The sequence below is a fragment of the Boleophthalmus pectinirostris genome, unplaced genomic scaffold (assembly GCF_026225935.1).
Source record: "Boleophthalmus pectinirostris isolate CB_2022bp ecotype Guang Dong unplaced genomic scaffold, ASM2622593v1 HiC_scaffold_13, whole genome shotgun sequence".
In the NCBI taxonomy this organism is placed as follows: domain Eukaryota; kingdom Metazoa; phylum Chordata; class Actinopteri; order Gobiiformes; family Gobiidae; genus Boleophthalmus; species Boleophthalmus pectinirostris.
This window is the reverse complement of record NW_026571036.1, coordinates 392,890-420,779: the sequence shown is the minus strand read 5'-3', so window position 1 is coordinate 420,779 and position 27,890 is coordinate 392,890. Positions and strand designations below refer to the sequence as shown.

The 27,890-nt window shown below is 41.8% G+C and overlaps 1 protein-coding gene across 2 annotated transcripts; it reads right to left on the bottom strand.

Moving 5' to 3' along the window:
* Positions 1-209: 209 nt before the first annotated feature.
* Positions 210-25,647, bottom strand: LOC110172065 (AN1-type zinc finger protein 3). Of its 2 annotated transcripts, none has more exons than XM_055149251.1 (6): positions 24,972-25,647; positions 16,194-16,232; positions 15,485-15,741; positions 13,399-13,464; positions 13,133-13,297; positions 210-3,918 (listed from the first exon to the last, which is right to left on the bottom strand). In XM_055149251.1, exons 1-6 carry the CDS (start codon positions 25,037-25,039, stop codon positions 3,764-3,766), a joined length of 750 nt encoding a protein of 249 aa, XP_055005226.1. In that variant the 5' UTR covers positions 25,040-25,647; the 3' UTR covers positions 210-3,763. The 2 variants fall into 2 exon arrangements, with proteins under 2 accessions (XP_055005226.1, XP_055005227.1); XM_055149252.1 differs by having other exon boundaries at positions 15,485-15,724; positions 16,192-16,232; positions 24,972-25,645.
* Positions 25,648-27,890: the final 2,243 nt, after the last annotated feature.

Below are 27,890 nucleotides of genomic sequence, written 5' to 3'. Positions count from 1 at the left end.
TTTATCGATCTTGACTGAACTAAAGAGAAATGGAGCTGAGAACATTAAAAACAAAAAAGAAAACTACCACTTGATGACATCACAAGGTGGAACAGAGTGTTTGGAGCTTTGGAGATGTAGACAGGAACATTAGAACATTAGAACCTGGATTAAAGAGTCTATTTACCATAAACTTTAAACATGAGTCGATTGAAGAGACAAAGACAAAGTTCCTCTAATCCAGTTTATTCCTCGCTGAAAATGGAACACGATAAAATTAAGGAGAAATTAGGACAGAATCTTTTACACATGAAACTAAAGAAGCGGCTCTAGGCTAAAGTGAGTAACTCAAACTTTATGAGGTTAAATAATTTGTCTTTAAAAGTTACAGAAACGTCGTCCGTCGCAGCAGCACCGAAAAACCGACGACAAACCGACGGCAACTCCCCGAATCTCGCAACGACGACAACATCACCGCGGCGAGACTCCACGGCGCCCCCCGGTGGACGCAGAGGTCGGTGTCGGCGTCGGCGTAGTTTGAGGCGGCACCACAGTTCTGCTTTTATTTTGAAAATCCCAAACGGCCTTTGGTGGTAAAGTCCCGTACCGCCGCCGCCGCCGCCGCCGTGGGAAAGATCATCAGGAAGATTACAGGATAAACTGGAGGGTCGTCTCCAAGAGGTCCAGGATTTCAACGCAACAAAAACATCGTTATAAACAATTACAAAACCACTTCTTCAAATTAGTTCTGGAAGCAGATTTCAGATTAAAGGTTCACTGTGTAACTTTTCCGCTGAAGGTTCTGCTACCCGTTTTATTCCATGAGGATGTGAGCGCTTTGAAACATGTCCATCGCCACCGCCGCCATGTTTGTAGTTTTTTGTGGATGTGCGTTTGTTCATCCACACACTCGTTTGATTCGTCCTCCATGTTTGTAGTTTTTTTTTTTTTTTTTTGGCTTCGTCAGACATTTGTCCCTCTTCCCTTTTCGAGGCGAAGGGTCCGCCACCCGTTTTACTCCATGAGGATGTGAGAGCGCTGAATGTTCCAGAGTGTGGCATTGGCCCCGTCGCCATGGAGACGCACAGGACGGATGAGATGGGACATGTGTGTGAGTTTGTGTTTGTGTGTCTCAGATGAAGGTCGGAGGTTCGATTCTCGCTCTCGACTTGAACATCACTGATGAAGCGTCACGTCCACAGAGCCGCAGGTTGAAGGTTTGAATCCAGATCCCACAGGTGAAGGCTGCTGTTGTGTCCTTGGGCAAGACTCTCTGTGTGTGCTGTGTTGGATAAAAATTTGACTTTTTACCGTTTACACAACAATTTTTCACTTTTCAGGCTCAAAACTTTTACAACAAAGATCCACTCACACTGGAGGGAGGGGGGTGAAGTGTCTTGCCCAAGGACACAACAGGAGAATTCATCTGTTGTGTCTCTTTTTACTTTTTCTTTTACAAGTTTGTGGTGAAAGAAAATTAAACATCTAAACTGGAGGAAGAGAAACTTTTGAAGAAAAAAAGAAAATTCCTTTAAAATAAGATTGTAATAAAAAGTAAAAGATGATGAAAGGAAATTATGATGGTGAAAATATTTGTTATAGTCGCTAAAAATGTTTATTAAAAAATGGGGGAAAAAAGAAGAGAAATGGAATTTAAATTGTAAATTGGTCAAAATAAAATCTAAGTGTGTGTAGTGGTGTTTCTGCTGCACTTCTGTTTTATCAAATTTATGTTGGTGTGTTTTTTGTCATTTTGTATTTATTGTGGTGTTGCTCTATGTTTTTGTGTTTAGTTTTTTTGTAGATTGTTTTTAATTTAAAAACGACAGAAAATACAAGTGTGTGAGATTTTCAGAAAGTCGGAGAAAAACGAGAAACCCAAACTTTTAAACGGTGTGAGCTGGAATCGCACCATCAACCTGTGACTCTGTGGATCTGACACTGAAACAATGACGTTTATGTCGAGAAGGATTCAAACCTACGACCTTCAGATGAGCCACAAACGCTCCACAAACTGACCTCCTCCTGTTGTGTGTTTGTGTTTGTTTGTGTTTTGCAGATGTAAAATTCGCCCGTTGCTCGTCTCCATGGCGACAGGACGACGTTGGGAGTGAAAAGTTACACAGTGCTCCTTTAAAACACGACGACTGATTGAATAAAGGTGATGATCAGCGGTGAATGAATCAAATTTAAACTTCTCATTGTGAAACTTTTGAAGTGTGAAACACAAACGTTGGATCTGCTTCATGAAGAAAACAAACGAGTTCAGTGTTTTTCAAATCAAACTCCACAAAATGTCGTTTAGTCAAAAGTTCAGTTTGAGAAAAGAAAAGAAAAGAACAGAACTGAACAGAACCGGCCTCAACCGCCACAAACTGGAACATCCAATATTTTACTTCTATTATCTTTTATTTTATTTATTTTTTATACAAATTCACACTTTCAGATTTTTATTTTCTGACAGATTCAGATTTTAAATCTTTGTGTTCTACATTCAAACACTTTTAATTCCAGTTTGGTGAAGTTGACGCCCGTTTTATTCACGTCGCAACTAAATTTTTATTCCCCTAAAATATACGTGATTTCACCCCCGACCCCCGACCCCCGACCCCGACCCCCGACCCCGCATACATCATAACATAAAATAAATTATAAGTTTGTTTAGAGGAGAGAGGCTGAATCGTGAGGCTGGGGACCGTCTTTTTGGTGAGACTTTGATACACAAAATATGAAGAAGTACCGTCGGGAAAAGTGGAACTAAAACAGGGAAAATACGTCGGTAATTTACTACAAAACCTTTTTTTTTTTTGTTTTGTTTCTACAAGTTTGTGGTGAAAGAAAATTCTGAATCTAAACTTGGAGGAAGAGAAACAAACAAACTCGAACGAGCGGGTAAAATGTTTGAACCTGAGGACTGGAGCGAGACACGGGATCTGAAATCATCTGAAATCATCTGAAATCATCTGAAATTAAATATGAATTTGCATCCAAAAAACTACATTTCCTACCAGTGAGGGTCAAAGCAAATCAAAATCCCCAAATATTTCCTCCACCAGTGAAAGTGAGTGAATAATTCTTGGAAAAAGGTGGAAAAACGTGTCCGCCATTATTGTTGTAGTTTTTTGGGTGGGCCCTTTATTCATCCACACAGATTACTTCATGTCCAATGTCGGCCATGTTTGTAGTTTTTTGGGTCGCTCGGCCCACTTTGATTTTACTCGTGACGTGACGAATGAAAACGTGTAAGAAAGCTAGAATATGGCCGCCATTTTTGTAGTTTAAGTTCCACAATAATTCTAAATGTTGAAAAAAAAAAAGAGAAATTTTCTTGGTTTTCGTCACATGCCTCAACAGAATTCCCAAATATTTTCACACACATTTGTCCCATTCTCCTTCACAACAGTGACATCAACAAAAACTAATTCAAAACTCAAACCGCCATATTTGTAGTTTCTTAAGTTCCTCCGTCGCCTCGTGTCGTCCCACGAAGCCTCTCGCTCTGAACTTACTGGAAATCTAAATGAAAAGCTCTGAAACTGTAGAAAACGGAGCGAAGGTGGTGGGATGTGTCCTCCATGTTTGTTGTTTTCATGCTTCTTCCAAAAACTCTCCAATCGAACGCCTTCGTCTCTTTTGTCTCTTTTGAAAGTGTGAACCTTAAAACGACGAGTTCCAAACGCGAAAACGGGAGCAGAGAAGTCAGATGCGTTAGAATGCTTTCAGTTTGTTTTATTGGGAGCTCCTCCTCCTCCTCGGGCGGTTCCTGCCGGTTCCTCCGGGGGGATCAGGAACATTCTTCTCCGATGCGCTGGCAGGACCGACCCACTTTACGGTCCAGTTTGACCATCTTCAGGACGGCCTCCTCGCGCCCGCGCCCCAAGTGATCGAAGAGGCAGTCGTGTTGCTCCGGGAGACGATGCAGCATGCAGAACACGTAACCTACGAAATATACATATACACACATTGTAGGAGCTATTTGCTTATTTTGTTGATTCTAAAATTTGTTTATTATTTTTGTTTGTTAATTAGTTTACTCATTTAGTTGTGTTAATGTGTATAATATATTTTTGCTGTGTTAATATTATTCTTGCTACTTTCTTAGTCTAAGTTGGTATTATTTACGTTAGCACCTCTTTTTTGTTTGTGGTTTAACTGGGGTCACCTAGGGGATAAAGGAGGGTGGTACACGTAGACCAGAGTGACCTGGGTGGACCTGTGGTCACGAGGAGAAGCAGCAGGAGTCGCCTCAAACATATTTTCCTTGTTGTTTGCCCAAACTGGAAAATAAACCTTGGAAAATCATCTTTTGTCATGGACATTGATTTGTGCTGCGTAAACCACAAACCCACGGTGCCAAAGGTTCTGTTTAGTTCTGAGTTTGCCCACGCTTTTGTTTGTTACTTTTATTTCACAAATAGTCACTACAGCAGTAAAAACCTTGCCCTTGGACCTTCAGGACGATTCATTGGATCGATATCAAGTGGATTATTGTGGATTAATGCGCGGATGGCAGCGTAAAGTTTGTTTGATTCATGCCTTTGTTCTCCGGACAGCGTCAGCGGGAAAGTTGCCTCTACCTTTAAACGCTCTCTCCTCCTCTCAAAAGTCAATGGTATGTGTAATATGATTACTAATGCTGTAAAGGAAAACGGCCAAACTATTGGAGTTTGATGATAGTGATTTATATTTATATTTATATTACATACAAGTCGTCAAAACGGAGATGAATCAAAGCTGGATTCATGTGCAGCACCTTTACGCACCACTAGTAACACGTAACAAGTTGGAAAGAAAGAAATGTTTGGAAAAAAGGTGTTGTTGCTGTGTGCCCATTGTAATTTGAATTGTGGATCTTGAACAAAAGAAACTCACAACTGATTAAAAATGTCGAACGTTTCAAAAGTGCAAACAGCTGTGGAAAATGAGCCGCAAGTGTCTGGCAAAAGGAGCCTCAAATTTACGCCCAAAGGTCTGAGCCTTAGAATGCAAACTTGCCAAGAAAAACAGAAAGGAAAATGCAAACAAGCAAAAAGACTGATGGAGGATTTGAACATATTAATGAAATCAAAGCATAATGCAAATTCAGTGATGTCACTTCTCAACGTGTTCGTTCAATTCCAGCAAGACGCACAAAGTGCACATGATGCGTTCACTAATCTGCCGTTACCTTTCGGATGAACTCTCAACACAAAATGAATATTTTGCAAATAAAATGAGTACTTACTGTGAATTTGTTGAGTGTGTCAAGAGCTGGTTGACTGATCTGGGTCTTTCTTTTGTGCCGCCATCAAATACGGATAATAATCAAAATGTGGATGACTTGGGTCCAGAGGACAGTGCCTCAAATTTGTGCTTTGAAAAGTCCAGTGTGTCAAAGACGCTCTCAAACCTCCACTGTGTCCATGCGCCTCAAAGCAGAGGCCGACAAAGCAGCGCTACTGGAACGTGTCGCAGCTCTGAATACAAAACATGAAATTGAGGCACGGGAGGAAAAAATAAAAATCGAAAGTGAAAAATTGAAAAGGCAAAAGGAACAACTCGAACTTCAAACACAACTCGCTGCTGCAAATGCTAAGCTCCGTGTTTTGGACAACAGTTCTTCTCAATGTGGCTCCAAAAACTCCAAAATTTCCAATGGCATGAACTCGTATGTCACTAAAGCAATGCAATTAAATCCATGTGCAGACGCATTTATGCCTGAGCAAAAAGACAATCCCAATGTGCACGTTACCACCACAGTGCAACCACAAGTCGTTCGCTCCAAACAAAACTTCAGTAAAAATGTGTCTCAAAATAAAAATGATTGTTGCACACAAATTGCTCAACCCATTTCATCTGATGAGTTTCAAACACAGCCGCAAATAAATAATTCACCAAATATAATGGACATAATGCAAAGACAAAATGACATCACTGCCCTACTGGTCCAGCAAAATGTGAGCTCAGTACTGCCCCCTCCAAATATCCCTGTTTTGATGGAGACCCTCTCCAGTATCAATCTTTTATAAGAGCATTTGAAAATGGTGTGGAAGCAAAGACAACAGATTTGAGTGACTGTCTGCACTTTCTCCAACAATACACCAGGGGGCAGCCGAGAGACCTTGTTCACAGTTGTCAGCACCTACCTGCAGAACAGGACTATTACAGAGCCAAACATCTTCTGCTGAGCATTTTGGTAATGAACATAAAATTGCACATGGATATATGGAAAAGATTAATAACTGTCCATCAATTAAAAGTGAAGACATTGAAGCACTACAGTCTTTCACTGTTCCTCAAATGATGCTCAAACTTAACTGAACATATTGCTCACATGAAAGAACTGGATGTGCCAACAAATATGAGAAATATCATTCTAAAGCTTCCTTACAAACTAAGGGAAAGATGGCGGTGTGTGGCTTGTGAGCTCCAAGAGAGGAGGGGTCAAAGAGCACTGCTCACTGATCTTGTTGCATTCATTGAAAAACAGGTCAAAATTGCATCTGATCCACTTTTTGGCAATATTCAAGATCCACAGCGCGTCACATCCAAAACCTCCAATAGCAGAAAACAAAGGAAAAAGAGTTTTGCCACCAATGTCACAGCTGTAAACAAATTCACAACAAATAAAGTGAAATCTTCTGTCAATTCTGTATGTTTATTCTGCTCAGTGAACAATCACACTCTGGAAAAGTGCTTTAAATTTAAAGAAAAGACACATAAAGACAAAGTGAACTTTATTAAAGAAAAGGGAATCTGTTTTGTTTGTCTGAAAACTGGTCACATAAGTAAAGAAAGCAAAAATGGAATGGAGTGTTCTGTACGCCGTCAAAGACACCCAAATGTTCTTCACATTGACAATGATACTGCATCCCTCAAGCGCCGCCTGTCACCAGCTCCACCACCTCTACAATGACTCAAACCTGTGGCCATATTGGGGCCGGTGACCAAGACCAATCTGTCCTGTCTATTGTTGCTGTCCAAGTCAGGAGCCAAAGCACAAGTGCACCAGTGCAGACATACGCCTTCCTGGATCCAGGCAGTACCGGCACATTTTGCACAGAAAGTCTGTCAAGGAAACTGAATGTAAAAGGCAAAAAGGCATGTATTCTGCTGCGAACAATGGGGCATAAAAGCATTGTGAATACAAATATTATTTCTGGACTTGAAATTGCTGCACTTAATGAAAATGAGTTCACTGAGCTTCCTGATGTGATGACACAGAAGTCAATGCCTGTTTCAAGATGTAATGTCCCACAGCAAGAAGATGTAGACAAGTGGCCATACCTGAAAAATGTTCAGCTCCACCACATTAATGCTGAAGTTGAATTGCTTATTGGTACTGATGCAGCCAAAGTGATGGAGCCGTGGGAGCTAATCAACAGCCAGGGGGACGGGCCCTATGCTGTTCGGACCCGAGTTGGATGGGTCATTAATGGTCCACTTCGTGGTGAGGGCAAAGGCAAGATTGGCTTTTCTGCTGTCAGTGCAAATAGAATCTCTGTGGAACATCTTGAGAACATGCTGGTTCAACAATACAATCATGGTTTCAATGAAAAAACATCACAAGAGCAAAAGGAAATGTCCAGGGAAGAAATGAAGTTGATGAATATAATGAACAGTTCTGCAGCACTGATTGATGGACATTACTGTGTAGATCTGCCGTTTAAATGTCAATTTACCACAGAACCGCTGTATTGCAGAGCAACGTCTTCAAAGTCTGAAAAGAAAGTTTGACAAAAATGAATCCTTCAGAGGAGAGGACACTTCTTTTGTTGAGGACATGATTTGTAATGGATATGCTGAACTGGTACCTGATGATCTGCTGATGGACAATGAGGGGACAGTGTGGTATATTCCACATCATGGTGTTTATCACCCCAGAAAAAACAAGTTGAGAGTTTTCTTTGATTGTGCTGTGACTTATAAGGGGACCTCACTTAACAGTCGGCTTCTGCAGGGGCCAGATCTGACAAACTCTGTGGTGGGAGTTCTTCTGCGCTTCAGACAAGAGCCTATAGCTCTCATGGCAGATATCCAGGCCATGTACCATCAGGTCTACGTCCCAGAGCAACAGAGAAATGTCTTGCGCTTCCTCTGGTGGCCTAAAGGTGACACTACATTGCCTCCAAAAGAATATCGCATGAAAGTTCACTTGTTTGGAGCTGTGTCCTCACCAAGCTGTGCAAATTATGCTCTAAGGAGAACAGCAGAAGACAATGTTCCTCACTTTCCACCTGAAGTTGTTGCCACAGTGAAACATAATTTTTATGTGGATGATTGTCTAAAATCTCTGCCCACAGAAGGAGAAGCTATAAAAATGGTTCAAGATTTGACAGCTCTCTGCAGTAAAGGCGGATTCAAACTTTCAAAGTGGGTCAGCAATAGCCGTGCAGTGCTGCACACAGTTTCAGCCAGTAACAAAGCAAAAGAAATACTGGAAATGGATTTGGATGGAGATGAGCTCCCAGTGGAGCGAGCACTGGGGCTCCAGTGGTGCACTGAAAGTGACACATTAAAGTTCAAATCATCACTTCAAGATCAGCCACACCTGCAGCTTCACATCAAGGAGGCGTCTGGGAGCAGCTGATTCGTTCAGTCAGAAATGTGCTCACTTCAATCCTCAAGCAGCAGATTGTGGATGATGAAGTTCTCCAAACAGTGTTCTGTGAAGCCGAGGCCATTTTGAATGACAGACCTGTAACACCAGTCTCTGATGATCCAGGTGATCTAGAAGCCCTCACACCAAATCACATCCTAACATTAAAGGGCAAATCTGTCATGTCACCTGGTCTGTTTGAAAGGGAAGACTTGTACTTGAAGAAAAGGTGGAGACAAGTGCAATACATGACAGAAATATTCTGGAAACGATGGATCTCTGAGTACTTACCAATCATGCAGGAAAGACAGAAGTGGATAAGGCCGAGAAGAAACATCTGTCCTGGAGACATTGTGTTGGTCGCTGGCAGATGGGAAGAGTCCTGGCAGTAAACACTGACTCAAGAGGCCTGGTTCACTCAGCGCAGATCAAGACCAAAACCAGTGAGTTGGAGAAACCAGTGACCAAACTCTGTCTGCTGCTGGAAGCGGCTGTGGACTCAAATTAAACTCAAACCTCTGTGTGTCTCTATTCTGCATCCTGTGCTCCGTCTGTCATGTTCTCTTGCAGGTTTATCAGAAGAAAGAAGAAAAAAATTCAGCTAAGGCTAATGCATCACACATATCTAATACTGACACCGTTTTAGAACAGCTCCTAGTTCAGTTGACTGGTAATTGTGATTTAATGCACAATTAGGGGCCGGAGTGTAGGAGCTATTTGCTTATTTTGTTGATTCTAAAATTTGTTTATTATTTTTGTTTGTTAGTTAGTTTACTAATTTAGTTTTGTTAATGTGTATAATATATTTTTGCTGTGTTAATATTATTCTTGCTAATTTCTTAGTCTAAGTTGGTATTATTTACGTTAGCACCTCTTTTTTGTTTGTGGTTTAATTCGAGTCACCTAGGGGATAAAGGAGGGTGGTACACGTAGACCAGAGTGACCTGGGTGGACCTATGGTTTTTTACCAGTCACGAGGAGAAGCAGCAGGAGTCGCCTCAAACATATTTTCCTTGTTGTTTGCCCAAACTGGAAAATAAACCTTGGAAAATCATCTCTTGTCATGGACATTGATTTGTGCTGCGTAAACCACAAACCCACGGTGCCAAAGGTGATTATCTGAGTTATGTTTAGTTCTGAGTTTGTCCACGCTTTTGTTAGTTACTTTTATTTGACAAATAGTCACTACACACATTATATATATACATATATACACATTATACATACACATATACATGTACACACATTATATATACATATATACATGTAATATACACGATGCAGCATGCAGAACACGTATCCTAACACACACACTTGAACACTTTCGTACAAATACAGATACTGTAAAATACCAAATAATATCCGGGGCGTTTATTTGTCACTTAACAGACCAGGCTTTTATTTGAGACCAGGCTTTTATTTGAGACCAGGCTTTTATTTGAGACCAGGCTTTTATTGGGAAATGGGAGTTTGAGCCACAACCACTGCGTCAGACTCGACTGCACGAGACTCGACTCTGTGTCAGACTCGACTCTGTGTTTATTTAAAAAATTTATCAAAATCTACAAAGCAGCTGTGTGAGTTTAAAGTGACTCAGCAGTTCATTGAAACCTAGATGTTTTTTGGTATTTTACAGTACACAGGTACATTTGTACACATGAATACTTCAATATTTCAATACTTGTATATTTGTGTGTACAGTTGTGTATATTTGTATATATTTGTGTGCATTTGTATATATTTGTGTGTATTTGTATATATTTGTGTGTATTTGTGTATATTTGTGTGTATATTTGTGTGTATATTTGTGTGTATTTGTATATATTTGTGTGTATATTTGTGTATATTTGTGTGTGTGTATATTGTGTATATTTGTGTGTATATTTGTGTGTACAGTTGTGTATATTTGTGTGTATATTTGTGTGTACAGTTGTGTATATATTTGTGTGTATATTTGTGTTGTGTGTATATTTGTATATATTTGTGTGTGTATATTTGTGTATATTTGTGTGTATATTTGTGTTGTGTGTATAGTTGTGTGTACAGTTGTGTGTATAGTTGTGTGTATAGTTGTGTGTATAGTTGTGTGTACAGTGTGTTGTGTATAGTTGTGTGTATAGTTGTGTGTACAGTTGTGTGTACAGTTGTGTGTATAGTTGTGTGTATAGTTGTGTGTACAGTTGTGTGTACAGTTGTGTGTATATTGTGTGTATAGTGTGTGTGTGTATAGTTGTGTGTTATAGTTTGTGTGTATAGTTGTGTGTACAGTTGTGTGTACAGTTGTGTGTAGTTGTGTGTATAGTTGTGTGTACAGTTGTGTGTACAGTTGTGTGTAGTTGTGTGTGTATAGTTGTGTGTACAGTTGTGTGTACAGTTGTGTGTATATTGTGTGTGTGTGTATAGTTGTGTGTTAGTTGTGTGTATAGTTGTGTGTATAGTTGTGTGTACAGTTTGTGTGTACAGTTGTGTGTGTGTACAGTTTGTGTGTACAGTTGTGTGTGTGTAGTTGTGTGTACAGTTGTGTGTAGTTGTGTGTACAGTTGTGTGTACAGTTGTGTGTACAGTTTGTGTGTACAGTTGTGTGTATAGTTGTGTGTACAGTTGTGTATAGTTGTGTGTATATTTGTGTGTACAGTGTGTGTATGTGTGTTACAGTTGTGTGTACAGTTGTGTGTAGTTGTGTGTACAGTTGTGTGTACAGTTGTGTGTACAGTTGTGTGTGTATAGTTGTGTGTACAGTTGTGTGTACATGTGTGTTGTGTGTACAGTTGTGTGTATAGTTGTGTGTACAGTTGTGTGTACAGTTGTGTGTAGTTGTGTGTACAGTTGTGTGTATAGTTGTGTGTACAGTTGTGTGTACAGTTGTGTGTACAGTTGTGTGTATAGTTGTGTGTACAGTTGTGTGTGTGTATAGTTGTGTGTATAGTTTGTGTGTAGTTGTTGTGTACAGTTGTGTGTATATTTGTGTGTACAGTGTGTGTATAGTTGTGTGTATAGTTTGTGTGTACAGTTGTGTGTACAGTTGTGTGTATAGTTGTGTGTACAGTTGTGTGTATAGTTGTGTGTATAGTTGTGTGTATAGTTGTGTGTATAGTTGTGTGTACAGTTGTGTGTACAGTTGTGTGTATAGTTGTGTGTACAGTTGTGTGTACAGTGTAGTTGTGTGTATAGTTGTGTGTACAGTTGTGTGTATAGTTGTGTGTGTGTACAGTTGTGTGTACAGTTGTGTGTACAGTTGTGTGTATATTTGTGTGTACAGTTGTGTGTATAGTTGTGTGTATAGTTGTGTGTACAGTTGTGTGTACAGTTGTGTGTATAGTTGTGTGTATAGTTGTGTGTAGTGTGTGTGTGTATAGTTGTGTGTGTAGTTGTGTGTACAGTTGTGTGTACAGTTGTGTGTACAGTTGTGTGTATAGTTTGTGTGTATAGTTGTGTGTACAGTGTGTGTGTGTGTATAGTTGTGTGTACAGTTGTGTGTACAGTTGTGTGTATAGTTGTGTGTATAGTTGTGTGTGTGTACAGTTGTGTGTACAGTGTGTGTACAGTTGTGTGTAGTTGTGTGTACAGTTGTGTGTATAGTTGTGTGTACAGTTGTGTGTACAGTTGTGTGTATAGTTGTGTGTACAGTTGTGTGTACAGTTGTGTGTATAGTTGTGTGTATAGTGTGTGTGTGTAGTTGTGTGTACAGTTGTGTGTATATTGTGTATAGTTGTGTGTAGTTGTGTGTACAGTTGTGTGTATAGTTGTGTGTATAGTTGTGTGTACAGTTGTGTGTATAGTTGTGTGTATAGTTGTGTGTACAGTTGTGTGTATAGTTGTGTGTATAGTTGTTAGTTGTGTGTACAGTTGTGTGTACAGTTGTGTGTACAGTTGTGTGTATAGTTGTGTGTGTATAGTTGTGTGTATAGTTGTGTGTATAGTTGTGTGTACAGTTGTGTGTAGTTGTGTGTATAGTTGTGTGTTAGTTGTGTGTATAGTTTGTGTGTATAGTTGTGTGTACAGTTGTGTGTACAGTTGTGTGTATAGTGTGTAGTTGTGTGTATAGTTGTGTGTGTATAGTTGTGTGTATAGTTGTGTGTACAGTTGTGTGTATAGTTGTGTGTATAGTTGTGTGTAGTTGTGTGTACAGTTGTGTGTATAGTTGTGTGTAGTTGTGTGTACAGTTGTGTGTATAGTTGTGTGTATAGTTGTGTGTACAGTTGTGTGTACAGTTGTGTGTATAGTTGTGTGTATAGTTGTGTGTATAGTTGTGTGTACAGTTGTGTGTACAGTTGTGTGTATAGTTGTGTGTATAGTTGTGTGTATAGTTGTGTGTATAGTTGTGTGTACAGTTGTGTGTATATTTGTGTGTACAGTTGTGTGTACAGTTGTGTGTACAGTTGTGTGTATAGTTGTGTGTACAGTTGTGTGTATAGTTGTGTGTATAGTTGTGTGTACAGTTGTGTACAGTTGTGTGTAGTTGTGTGTACAGTTGTGTGTGTAGTTGTGTGTATAGTTGTGTGTACAGTTGTGTGTATAGTTGTGTGTACAGTTGTGTGTATAGTTGTGTGTACAGTTGTGTGTATTTGTTCGTACCACAGCGACAGGAGCCCAGCTCCTGCTGCACCAGCTCCAGTTTGGTTTGGCAGCGGAAACAGCGTCTGCGGTTCTTCTGTTTGGGAGTAGAACCTTCAACCCCGTCGTCCTTCTCCTCCGTCCGAGAACGTTTCTGTGGAGTCACCTCCCCGTCTGTGTCCGAGGCTGAAGAGGACGACACCGCCGCGGTCAGAAACAAAAACACAACCGGGGTCAGAAACCAGAGGAGGAGGAGAGAGGGACAGAGAGGAGAGGAGGTTCCTTACCCGACTCTCGTGGGCGTTTGGTGGGGGTACAGAGGGTGCCCTGGGCTGTGTCTGTGGATGAAGCTCCTGAAACACAACAGAGAAAAAGACCTTCAGAAGAGACCTTCAGAGACCTTCAGAGACCTCAGAGACCTCAGAGACCTCAGAGACCTTCAGAGACCTTCAGAGACCTCCAGAGACCTCAGAGACCTTCAGAGACCTTCAGAGAGACCTCAGAGACCTCAGAGACCTCAGAGACCCTCAGAGACCTTCAGAGACCTTCAGAGACCTTCAGAGACCCTCAGAGACCTCAGAGACCTTCAGAGACCTTCAGAGACCTTCAGAGACCTTCAGAGACCTTCAGAGACCTCAGAGACCTCAGAGACCTCAGAGACCTTCAGAGACCTTCAGAGACCTTCAGAGACCTTCAGAGACCTTCAGAGACCTCAGAGACCTCAGAGACCTCAGAGACCTCAGAGACCTTCAGAGACCCTCAGAGACCTCAGAGACCTTCAGAGACCTCAGAGACCCTCAGAGACCTCAGAGACCTTCAGAGACCTTCAGAGACCTTCAGAGACCTTCAGAGACCTCAGAGACCTCAGAGACCTCAGAGACCTTCAGAGACCTTCAGAGACCTTCAGAGACCTTCAGAGACCTTCAGAGACCTTCAGAGACCTTCAGAGACCCTCAGAGACCTCAGAGACCTCAGAGACCTTCAGAGACCTTCAGAGACCTCAGAGACCCTCAGAGACCTTCAGAGACCTTCAGAGACCCTCAGAGACAGAGACCTTCAGAGACCTTCAGAGACCTTCAGAGACCTTCAGAGACCTTCAGAGACCTCAGAGACCTCAGAGACCTTCAGAGACCTTCAGAGACCCTCAGAGACCTCAGAGACCTCAGAGACCTTCAGAGACCTCAGAGACCTCAGAGACCTCAGAGACCTCAGAGACCTCAGAGACCTCAGAGACCTTCAGAGACCTCAGAGACCTCAGAGACCTCAGAGACCTCACAGACCTCAGAGACCTCAGAGACCTCAGAGACCTTCAGAGACCTTCAGAGTTCAGGTCTTTCTGTCTGGAGTTGTACAGTTGTTTCCTGTCAGAGTGACACTGGGGCAACAGTGAAAATAAAACTCACAACAGGAAATTTTAAAAAAGAAGGTAGAAGGTGATGAGACGCCTGTTTAACCTCCTCAGAGACGCCACAGACGGACGTTCTCACCGTGTCACTGTGACGTGTTGAGTTCAAATCAGCTTCTACATGATAATCAATTCAAACGTGAACGTCCCAAACCAAACGTGGGTTTTGTTTATGTCTTTTTACTGTTTTTCCTGAAGTGACACACATTTTTTCACCCTGTAACATCAATATAATCCTCATTCTCACAGAAATCCCCATTTTAAATCCTTGTTTCTTGTTCCTCGTGTTCTCTGAATCTAAGTTACATCGTCTGGAACTGTTGATGTGAGAAGAAATCTTCATCTCCTCACCTGTCGTCAACGTCATTTATGAGCAGCGCAACATGAGACTTAAAAAACTACAGAACCTGTTCAGAAATCTGAACTCTGTATTTCATTTAAATCTGTCAGATCAAATCCTGCAGTCGTCGTGTCCCTCAGTCCTGCTCCTCGGGAGGAAACGTCCCGCTCCTCGGGAGGAAACGTCCCGCTCCTCGGAGGAAACGTCCCGCTCCTCGGGAGGAAACGTCCCGCTCCTCGGGAGGAAACGTCCCGCTCCTCGGGGGAAACGTCCCGCTCCTCGGGAGGAAACGTCCCGCTCCTCGGGAGGAAACGTCCCGCTCCTCGGGAGGAAACGTCCCGCTCCTCGGGAGGAAACGTCCCGCTCAGGTGAAGCGTCTCCAGCTCCACCTGCTCTTACACCACTCACACGTCTCAAACCGTCATCGACACACAAAACAGGGACTTTTTTACACACTCAGACTCTCTCCACCGACACGACCCCGACTCCAAGACTTTAAACTCCGCCCACTCCTCACAGACGCACAGTGACACAAACAGATTAAACCCAAACAATGTCCATTCTACACACTCCATTCCTCCACTCTCTCTGAGCTCAGAGCGGGGATCACAGCAGGGGTCACACTCACCTTCCCTGGAGCCGAGCGGAGACTCCGGAGCGGCCGACGCCTCGGAGGCGGAGCCGGGCTGTGAGGAGGGCGACGTGGAGCTGATGGAGGAGGAGGAAGAGGGGGAGGAGGAGGAGGGAGAGGAGGAAGAGGGGGAGGAGGGGGAGGAGGGGCTGGGGTCTGCGCTGAACACAGCTCCTCCTCCAGAGCTCTGCAGGGGCTTCGAACTGCACTCCTCCCCCGGCTGCTTCTTCTGGATGTCTGCAAGACCAAGACCAAGAAGAAGGAGAAGAAGAAGAAGAGTCTGATGTGAGAAGAGACCAGGACTAAAAAATAGGACTAAAACACAGCAAAAAACTGGACTAAAACAAGGCTAAAACAGGTCTAAGACAGGTTTAAGACAGGTTTAAAACAGGTCTAAGATGGGTCTAAAACAGGGACAAAACAGGCCTGAAACTGGCCTGAAACTGGACTAAAATTGGGCCAAAACAGAGCCAAAAGTGGCCTAAAACTTACCTAAAACTGGTCTAAAACTGGTCTAAAACTACTTTAAAACTGGTCTAAAACTGGTCTAAAACTGGTCTAAAACTACTTTAAAACTGGTCTAAAACTGGTCTAAAACTGGTCTAAAACTGGCAGACAAGACCCTGGAGGAAAATGCTGCTGTGCCTGATGTTTTGAAGTCGTTTCTTGTTTAGTTTTGTGATTGACGTGTGTCAGAGACTCACCAGCGAAGCACTTGGAGCAGAGGTTCATGGTTTTACTGGATCTGAGGACACAGACGAGATGACGTTAGGATCAAACACTAAACACTTTTACACACTTCTGCTCTTTGTGTGTTTCAGACTCTGACAGAATTCATGAAGACGCTGAAACTGTGACAGAGTTGAACCTTTGGCCTTCACAAGACACGAGAACGACAAAAAGAAAAATCTAAACTAATTTATCCAACGAACAGAACAAATCTAAACCAGGATTATCCCCAAAACAAGACTGGAAATGTCAAATATTCTATTATTAAATATTTGGATTATTATAAAAAAAAAAAAAAAAAACACAAACTGACATGTCATTTTACTAATATAATCTGAAAACAGGTCTAAACCAGGTCTAAAATAGGACTAAACCAGGACTAAACCAGGTCTAAAATAGGACTAAACCAGGACTAAACCAGGTCTAAAATAGGACTAAAATAGGACTAAACCAGGTCTAAACCAGGTCTAAAATAGGACTAAACCAGGACTAAACCAGGTCTAAACCAGGTCTAAAATAGGACTAAACCAGGACTAAACCAGGTCTAAAATAGGACTAAACCAGGACTAAACCAGGTCTAAACCAGGTCTAAACCAGGTCTAAAAATAGGACTAAAATAGGACTAAACCAGGACTAAACCAGGACTAAACCAGGACTGAACCAGGACTGAACCAGGACTAAACCAGGACTAAACCAGGACTAAACCAGGTCTAAACCAGGTCTAAAATAGGACTAAAATAGGACTAAACCAGGACTAAACCAGGACTGAACCAGGACTGAACCAGGACTAAACCAGGACTAAACCAGGTCTAAACCAGGTCTAAAATAGGACTAAACCAGGTCTAAACCAGGACTGAACCAGGACTAAAGTTGTACAGTAGATTGTGTTTGTGTTTCCAGAGCGAACACACTCACAAAACTCTCAAGTGTGTATTTAAACTCCTCCAACAGCCCCTGTCGATGTGTGTGTGTGTGTGTGACAGGAGCGCAGCACCTGCCGCTGACAGGTGGCCTCAGAACAGGAGGGTTTTGTGGACACAGCAAACGGAGACAACTGGAGCCGCGGCGGGGGGAGGGGCTCAACACGGAGACGCACACACACACACACACACACACACACACACACACACACACAGATACTAACACATGACGACAGGGAGAATATCTCACTGTACTAAAGACCCAAGAGATTCTCCTGAACACGACAAACACGAGGAAACTCTGAGCCACAGGAACATTGAACTCACTAATATCTCTGTTTATTTTACTATTTTATATTTATATTGTTTTATTTAACTAATTATATTTGTCACCAGGGCTCAGATCAGTAAGAAGTTGCTGATACGATCCAAACCTCGATGCAGTGAACTTCGATATATTTCACATTTACTCCGTACGATTATTTGAACCTGTTATTGTCGTACACAGTAAAAGTCCCCAGGATAAATATGGCCCTGAGTTGTGATTCTGTGGCTCGTGTTTTAAACGTTTGTGGATGGAGTGATTATGGAAACAAACCTGAACTTGAAGAGTGGAGCTGGAATCAAAATAAGTTGAAGATACAATACAAACCTCGATACACAGGCTACGATACCAGGGTTTCCCCAGGTCTGACCGCCCCGAATTAAAGACTTTTTAACGACCTTTTTAAAACCACTTAAATGAAAAGTAAGACCAACATCACAGCCAGTATGTGGGCAAAAAACACCAGATCCAGTTCTAATAATGACCAACCAACGACTGCAGCTAGAATCTAAGAGTCACTGTGGGTTAAACCGACACTTCCCCATGATCCATCCAGCGTCTTATTCCACTCTAACCCTAACCCAAGTATTTGTTACATGATTTTACGTTGTTGTTGTTGTTGTTGTTTTTCCTCCCCGTTTATCGTTGCACTGCAGTCCGGTTGAGTAAACAAAAAACAGGCTAATGAAATGTAAGACCTTTGTGAAAAAAATAAGACTTGGAACAAAATGTAAGACTTTTTAAGGCCTTAATTTAGGAACATGAAACTTAAGACCATTTTAAGACTTTTAAGACCCTGCGGCTGCCCTGGATACAGATCTCGATACGATATATTTCAGATCGATTCGATATGGTTCAATAAACTAAAGTGTTAATCATATTTGTGACACTAAAAGTTTTTGTTAAACTGTAAAGTTCATCTGAAACACAAATATTTAAATCATCAAAACAGAGGAAATGTCAAACGTGTCGCAGAAACAAGTTTTCTTCCTCTGAACAAACAACAAAACTGAAACTGGAACTAAAACATTTAATAAAATAAACCAAAAAATCCTCACAACAGAACACGACCTCGATACAACAGAACACGACCTCCACACAACAGAACACGACCTCCACACAACAGAACACGACCTCGATACAACAACAGAACACGACCTCCATACAACAGAACACGACCTCCATACAACAGAACACGACCTCCATACAACAGAACACGACCTCCATACAACAGAACACGACCTCCACACAACAGAACACGACCTCCACACAACAGAACACGACCTCCATACAACAGAATCATCACTTTATACCAAACTATAGATTCATGTTTTTGCACTCTCTTATCCGCGGCTCCGAGGTCCCTGCAGATCTGCAGCTCAAACCAACCGTTTCCAAACACTATTGTCCAAGTTCTACTGCAGCAGATTATTAATTTATCATTTCTCTTCTGCATAAATAGATTTTACATGAATAAACTTAACGACTCTAGAGCCACATCAGTTTGACATTAGAATGAGTTTAATCCAGTTTTGTCACATTTGTTTAGGTTTTACAGAAACTAAACTTAAACCCACACGGTTTATTTGTATAAACTGACTCCTTGTTGCAGTGAAGAGCAGGACGAGCACAGAGACAAACAAGAGCAGCAGTGAAATCAGAATCAACTGTAAACATCAGATCAGTGTAAACGACACATCAGAGTCCAGTCTGTGTTTAAAAAGAAACTCAATATATTTTAAATATGGAGATATGGTCCTGACCTGATCCTGACCTGGTCCAGACCTGTGACTCCTGTGTCTGAATCACTTCTCTGTGGAACAGTAAAGTTTGTCTCAGTCTAAGAGTTTAAGAGTAAGAGTCAGGAGCACACACACTTCACTCAGAGACACCGGGAGTTTAACCCACAACCTCCTCACTGAGGGGACACAGGACAACCACCCTGCCACCATCACCTTCAAACGTGCTCCTCAAAAACCCAACTCCTGCTTCATTTTAGAAACACAAACGAAACAAAACACAACTCCAGAGTCCCCTTCCAGAGTCCCTCCACAGTTTCCACAGTTCCTCCACAGTTCCCCCACAGTTCCCTCCACAGTTCCCCCACAGTTCCTCCACAGTTCCTCCACAGTTCCTCCACAGTTCCCCCACAGTTCCCCACAGTTCCCCACAGTTCCCCCACAGTTCCCCACAGTTCCCCACAGTTCCTCCACAGTTTCCCTCCCCCACAGTTCCCCTACAGTTCCTCCACAGTTCCCCCACAGTTCCCCCACAGTTCCCCCACAGTTCCTCCAGAGTTCCCTCCACAGTTCCCCACAGTTCCTCCAGAGTTCCTCCACAGTTTCCCCCACAGTTCCTCCAGAGTCCCTCCAGAGTCCCTCCACAGTTCCTCCACAGTTCCCCCACAGTTCCTCCACAGTTCCCCCACAGTTCCCCCACAGTTCCTCCAGAGTTCTCCGTGCAGACGTTTGATGGATCTCTGGTCATTCAGAGTCACGTTTCTTTTATAAATAACTCGGTGAGACGGAGACGCTCGTTTTAACACATGTGAGTGTGACCCAGGAGACACACGAGGACGTCTGAGTCTGAGCTGCACGTTTGGTCTCGTTACAAGATCTGTCATCAACCGATCCACCGGGTTTGAGAAGACACTGGAAACATGAACACGGAGGACTAAAAGAGGACGAAAACAGGTCTAAAAGAGGTCCAAAACTGGTCTAAAACTGGTCTAAAACTGATCTAAAAACTGGTCTAAAACTGGTCTAAAACTGATCTAAAACAGGGAAGTGTTTAAAGGCGAACACATGTGACACGAGTAGAAACATCCTTAAAACTTTCACACCTGTTTGCACAACGAGATGTTCAACTTTTTCATTCACATCAGATCAAATCCAAGTCTTTATATGCACTAAACCAGGACTAAACCAGGACTAAACCAGGACTAAACCAGGACTAAACCAGGACTAGAACAGGACTAGAACAGGACTAGAACAGGACTAGAACAGGACTAGAACAGGACTGAACCAGGACTAAACCAGGACTAAACCAGGACTAAACCAGGACTAAACCAGGTCTAAACCAGGACTAAACCAGGTCTAAACCAGGTCTAAAGCAGTTGTGAATCAGGGTCAACATTGGGCCTGTGCAAAAATATTGAAACATCGACGTATCGTATCGTTTAATGTGATGATACAGGATCGATATCGTGAGCTGCTGTATTGATAAATCACCAAGATGATTTTCAGGGACTCAAAAAAGTACAAAATAATAAATAGTCCTGACATTGAACTTGATCTGCTCTGTGGTGTTAAAGGATTTTCATTATTTTGAGCCTCAGATTTTTCATCTTTGTGTTTGAGACTCGTCCTTCACTGAAAACCAACAAAAGGATCATTCTGCACAATCTGTGTACGTCCAAGTATCTCCCCTCGTGTCCTCTAAACTTTTGCAATATTTTACGACATCATTATGTGTAAAAGCTGCAGTTCTGTTCACATTTTCACTGTTTTGATGAATAAAATGTATAAACTGCACAAACTTTCAGTATCAGAGTCATAATTTAGACTTTTTTTTCACTGAAACTTCACACTAAATCAAGCTCACAGTATCGAAAAGCGTATCGTATCGTGGTCTACGTATTGAGGTTTGTATCGTATCGACAACTTCTTAACCCGATACCCGAGTCCTGGTCAACATGAAGACGAGAAAAATAAACTGGATTTGAACAAAGCCTCCGGAAACAAAGAGAAAACGTGAATAAAACATCCAAATAAAACACATCGTCCACTGTTCTTCTAATCATTTCTCCTTTCCATCACCTACAGTTCACATTTTTACAGTTTTACTGAGTAAAATTGGTGTTTTTCATATAAATTTTGCACAAAATTTCAGCATCACAAGACTTTTTTTCACTAAACTGTATCAAATCGATGTGAATTAAATCGTATCAAACATAAAGCCGACCAAAATCTGAAATAAATTCGATTTGAACCAAACCTAGTGCTGCAGAAACAAAGAAAATGTGGATAAAACGTCCAAATAAAACACTGTAAGATGCTAAATGCCCGTTGTACTTCTAATCAAATCATTTTTTACGGTTAATAACTTGAGAATAATCACGAGTAAAGTGTTTCTGCCAGTTCCTCCTTTACAACAGACGATGTTCCAGCAGCACCTTAAATCATTCACCTTATATCGATTTTATTTACCAGTGAACACCTCAAATATGGAGTTAGAGGCAAAAGCGACGCAAACTCACTCCAAAAACGACCAAAACGACGTGATAAACCAGCAGAGCATTTTAGATCTTTAGAGATCGAGTTTAGAGGTTTTGGTGCAGTTTGAGCTTGAGGTGGGTCAGAAAACAGGTTGGAGAAGAACCTGCTGGACATAAATCACTTTGCAGGAGGTGACGTACAGAGGTACCAAAGAAAAATCAAGCCAAAAGAGAGTTACATGTGTTAAAAGAGAGAAAACAGACAACTTTTTTTGAGCTACATTAAGGCAAATTCACTCCAAAACAACTAAATGATGAGATAAACCAGCAGAACATCAGGTTTAGACGACAGTTGGGTGGTTCTGGTGCAGTTGGAGCTTTAGGTGGGGTCAGAAAACAGGTTTTAGTGGAATCTGCTGTCAATAAATCACTTTAGTGTCTCGGTACGTCACCTCCTGCAAACCAAAATCAGACAAAAACCTGAATTTAAACCTGTCAGTGGAAGAAACTCTCCAAAAATAGAGTCTGATGCATTAAAAAAGTAAAAATAGGCGACTTTCTGGAACTAAGGCAGTTTACTTCCTGGTCAACTGCCCAAATTTCCAGTGAACACCTAAAATATTAAAGTTCAAGTACAAAAACGACCAAAATAAGGCAATAAACCAGCAGAGCATCGGGTTTAGAGGTCGGCCGGGTCGTTTTGGTGCAGTTTGAGCTTTAGGTGGGTCAGAAAACAGGTTGGAGAAGAACCTGCTGTCAATAAATCACTTTGCAGGAGGTGATGGAGCGAGATACCAAAGAAAAATCAAGCCAAAAGACAAATTTACACGTTTGATGTCCGGGTCAGAGGAAGAAAGTCACCAAAAACACAGTTAGACGTGTTAAAAGAGGAAAAACAGGTGAGTTTGTGGAGCTAAGGTGAGACAAGTTCACACAAAACGACCAAACGACACGATATTGACGAGCTGTTGGTTTAACTCTTAAACTCTTGACTCTGAACTTCAAATGAACTGTTTGGAATTAACTTGTGTGTACAGTGAGTGTGTGTCGTGTGTACAGTGAGTGTGTGTCGTGTTGTTGTTCCTGTCGATGATTTCACATCAACCTGAAGATGGAAATGAGTCACGCTGCTTTAATCTTTACATATTTACATATTTAATGTTCATTCATATGTGCTGTCCTTTTATAAATAAATAAGAAATCGTCTTTAGAGGTCGAGTTTAGAGGTTTTGGTGCAGTTTGAGCTTTAGGTGGGGTCAGAAAACAGGTTTTAGTGGAATCTGCTGTCAATAAATCACTTTAGTGTCTCGGTACGTCACCTCCTGCGAACCAAAATCAGACAAAAACCTGAATTTAAACCTGTCAGTGGAAGAAACTCTCCAAAAACAGAGTCTGATGCATTAAAAAAGTAAAAATAGGCGACTTTCTGGACCTAAGGCAGTTTACTTCCCGGTCAACTGCCCAAATTTCCAGTGAACACCTAAAATATTAAAGTTCAAGTACAAAAACGACCAAAATAAGGCGATAAACCAGCAGAGCATCGGGTTTAGAGGTCGGCCGGGTCGTTTTGGTGCAGTTTGAGCTTTAGGTGGGTCAGAAAACAGGTTGGAGAAGAACCTGCTGTCAATAAATCACTTTGCAGGAGGTGATGGAGCGAGATACCAAAGAAAAATCAAGCCAAAAGACAAATTTACACGTTTGATGTCCGGGTCAGAGGAAGAAAGTCACCAAAAACACAGTTAGACGTGTTAAAAGAGGAAAAACAGGTGAGTTTGTGGAGCTAAGGTGAGACAAGTTCACACAAAACGACCAAACGACACGATATTGACGAGCTGTTGGTTTAACTCTTAAACTCTTGACTCTGAACTTCAAATGAACTGTTTGGAATTAACTGTGTTCAGTGAGTGTGTGTGTGTACAGTGAGTGTGTGTGTCGTGTGTACAGTGAGTGTGTGTCGTGTGTACAGTGAGTGTGTTGGTGTTGTGTACAGTGAGTGTGTCGTGTTGTTGTTCCTGTCGATGATTTCACATCAACCTGAAGATGGAAATGAGTCACGCTGCTTTAATCTTTACATATTTACATATTTAATGTTCATTCATATGTGCCGTCCTTTTATAAATAAATAAGAAATCGTCTTTAGAGGTCGAGTTTAGAGGTTTTGGTGCAGTTGGAGCTTTAGGTGGGGTCAGAAAACAGGTTGGAGAAGAACCTGCTGTCAATAAATCACTTTGCAGGAGGTGACGTACAGAGATACCAAAGAAAAATCTGAGTTTAAACCTGTGATGTCTGTGTCAGTGGAAGAAAGTCACTAAAAACAGAGTCAGACGTATAAAAAGAGCAAAAATATTCAACTTTCTGAAGCTAAATTAAGACAAATTCAATCCAAAATGACCAAACGATGAGATAAACCAGCAGAACATCGTCTTTAGAGGTCAAGTTTAGAGGTTTTGGTGCAGTTTGAGCTTTAGGTGGGGTCAGAAAACAGGTTTTAGTGGAATCTGCTGTCAATAAATCACTTTAGTATCTCAGTACGTCACCTCCTGCAAACCAAAATCAGGCTAAAATATTAATTTAAACCTGTCAGTGGAAGAAAGTCACAAAAAACAGAGTTTGACGTTTCAAAAGAGTGAAAAGAAGGAAACTTTCTGGAGCTAAGTTGCTATCAACTCCCTAAAATGACCAGTGGACACCTCAAATATTAAGTTAGAGGCTCATAATCATTGGTAGATGGATTAAAATGTCATAAATGTGTCGAGATTTGGCTGTTGAACAGAATAAAAGTCCAGTTCCTATTGGGTTAACACGGGATCCATCACTCTCACATCCGGTATGCAACACACATTCACTACAGGACAAGACCAGGCAAAAAACACGGAAATTCACTCCGAAAACAACAAAATAAGGCGATAAACCAGCAGAGCCTCGTGTGTAGTTGTAACCCGGGTGGTTCTGGTGCAGTTGGAGCTTTAGGTGGGGTCAGAAAACAGGTTTTAGTGGAACCTGCTGGTCATAAATCACTTTAGTGTCTCGGTACGTCACCTCCTGCGAACCAAAATCACACCAAAACCTGAATATAAACCTGTCAGTGGAAGAAAGTCACCGAAAAGAGCGAGTTCAAGGTGTTAAAAGAGCGAAAATGTGCGTCTCGGTGGAGCTGAGGTGGTTTATTTATGAGTCGAGTCCCCAACCCCCCACCCGGGCCCGGACAACAGAACAACAACAATGGCCGGGGACAAGTTGGACCAGTTGGGCTCGGATCGGCTCCAGCCCGCGGGACAAAGTGCGTGGACTCACCCCCAGAAGCCGCACGGACAGCGGGGAGGCAGCGTGGAGGCTTTGCTGCGCTCGCTGGTGTCGCCCATGGCCGCGGCAGGTGCGTCAGACCCGGAGGAGCCCGTCAGGAAAACGCGAGGCTTCGGCTGCGGCCTGGGCTCTTTTCAGCGACGAAAACGATCCCGCATTCGAGCCAGGAGACCCGCGCGGACACGCAGACACGACCGGGGGGGTGGGATGCGTGACGGGAGACGGAGAAGCGGCGGGATCGAGTGGGAAAGCGCGAAAAACCGAACAAAAACGCCTAAAAAGTGGAAAAAAACGGGAGAATTGAACGGCGCTTCTCAACGCGATCAGCTGGACGACAGGACACAACAGTTCGAGGGAAATCCGGGGGGAGACTGGGGCTACGGCGTCGACTAAAACCCCTAAAAACCCTTTAAATATCCCTCATTAAAACAAAAAACTAACTATTTCGATGGTAAATATGAAAGAGGGTGCGATAAGGAGAGAAAAAGCGACAAAAAGCGAAGGACATCCCCCTCGGAAGGCAGCGGCCACCCCCATTTACACGTCGATGAGCTCGGCCGGAAACGCGTCCATCAAACTACAAATGTCAATATTGGAGAGCGAAAATAACGCACATTTTCACCAAAACGGGACAAAAAGAGAGTTTAGCTTCCACCTGGACGCGAAACAAAGCGAGTGTGCGGTTCAGAGGAGGTGAAAGCGGAGGCAGAGGCCCGTGCGGGGAGGAGAAAGGCCGGGGCTGGGCTCGGATCATTAGTGTAATCTGCTCAACCCCGATCAGAAGAGCTTTAAAAGTCCACACACACAAAAAACACACTAAAACACACATAAAACACACTAAAACACACTAAAACACACTGAAACACACATAAAACACACAAAAACACACTAAAACACACTGAAACACACATAAAACACACTAAAACACACTGAAACACACATAAAACACACAAAAACACACTAAAACACACTGAAACACACATAAAACACACTAAAACACACTGAAACACACATAAAACACACTAAAACACACTAAAACATCCTAAAACACACTGAAACACACATAAAACACACATAAAACACACTGAAACACACATAAAACACACTAAAACACACTGAAACACACAAGAAGCATCAGTCTCATCAGGATTCTAACGGAGCAACTGCGGTTTTAAAGGCCCCAGATTCTGTAAAATTCACTCCTGTGAGATTTAAACCTTCCAGATCTGAACCCAGTTTCACTACATTTGTCCTCACCTGGATTTTGTTATTATTTTTGCTTTTTAAACTGACCTTTTTTCACTTCAACCTGTTATTTCACTATTTCACTGCTCCATTTGTGTCACACAGTGTTGGGAAATTTACTTTTAAAATGTAATCCCCTACAGATTACATACTCCAAAATATAGTTTGTAACATAATCCATTAAATTACTTAAAGTGAGTAATGTAATCTGAATACTTTGGATTACTTGATATTGTCATGCTTTTTAAAACTACATGAATGAACCGACCACATCCTGAAAATTCATGTTTGTTTTCTTCAAATTGAGCCCAAGTCTCCATGAAAAGACTTTTGTTTTACTGTAGAGAAGCAAAGACGAGAATCTTAACATAAAAAGTTTTGTCTGATAAAGAAAATAAAAAAGTATGTCCTTAACTATATTAAAAAATATTATTGATAAAGAAATTATTCCTATACAAGATCACTGCTGCCTTCATTTATGTCCACCCGACTGTTAGGTGTCAGTGTTCAGTCCTGGTTTAGTCCTGGTTTAGTCCTGGTTTAGTCCTGGTTTAGTCCTGGTTTAGTCCTGGTTTTAGTCCTGGTTTAGTCCTGGTTTTAGTCCTAGTTTAGCCCAAAATGTGAAAACAGGAAAATACCACCATGTAATCCATTTATTTCAACAAAGTAACTGTAATCCAATTCCCACTCACTGAAACAGTAACTGTAACTGAATACAGTTACTCATCATTTGTACTCTGATTATGTAACTCTGGTACATGTAATCTGTTACTCCACAACACTAGTGTCATATGACTGAAATAAAAACTACAGGAGCAGAAATACACATGAAAAAAGACATAAAAATTCACAATCTTTCATCCAAACTCACACAAACATTTATAAGGCAAGTTTATTTGTACAGCACAATTCGTACACAAAGTAATTCAAAGTGTTTTACAGAATAAGAAATACATTAAAATCATAATAAAAACAAATCAAAACATAAATAATCATGAAGATTAAAATTAAAAAAGAGAGACATAAATTGGAGAGAAGAGTGCGGAATGAAAACCTTTCAGTTATTTGCACAGTTAAACAGAAATGTTTTGAGTCTGGATTTAAACAGCGTCACAGAAGAGTCTGTCTCACATGTTCAGACTGTTCCAGGTTTTAGCTGCATGAACCTGAAACTCTGACTCCCCTTGTTTAGTCGTGACTCTGGCACCAGCAGGAGTTGGTCCCTGAGCTCCTCAGAGTGTGAGATGTTCATATGACACTAACATGTCACAGATGGACTTTGGTGCTCGGCCATGGAGACACTTGTACAAACAGAGACACTTTAAAGTCTCTGAGCCACAGGAGCCAGAGCAGAGACCTGAGACCAGGACACATGTGCTCGTACTTCCTAGTTCGAGTCAGGACTGGATGTTCCGAGCTGTTCTGGATGTTCTGGATGTTGTGGATGTTGTGGATGTTCTGGATGTTCTGGATGTTCTGGATGTTCTGGATGTTGTGGATGTTGTGGATGTTGTGGATGTTCTGGATGTTCTGGATGTTCATGTTGTGGATGTTCTGGATGTTGTGGATGTTGTGGATGTTGTGGATGTTCTGGATGTTCTGGATGTTGTGGATGTTGTGGATGTTGTTCTGGATGTTCTGGATGTTGTTCTGGATGTTGTGGAT

Bases quoted from the DNA above. Each gene is read 5' to 3' on its own strand.
- LOC110172065 (XM_055149251.1), bottom strand. From the start codon at position 25,039: ATGGGCGACACCAGCGAGCGCAGCAAAGCCTCCACGCTGCCTCCCCGC. The intron at 13,298-13,398 runs GTAAGGAACCTC...CGTCCTCTTCAG, and splicing joins CAAACGCCCACGAGAGTCGG to CCTCGGACACAGACGGGGAG. The intron at 3,919-13,132 runs GTACGAACAAAT...TATATTTCGTAG, and splicing joins GCTGGGCTCCTGTCGCTGTG to GTTACGTGTTCTGCATGCTG.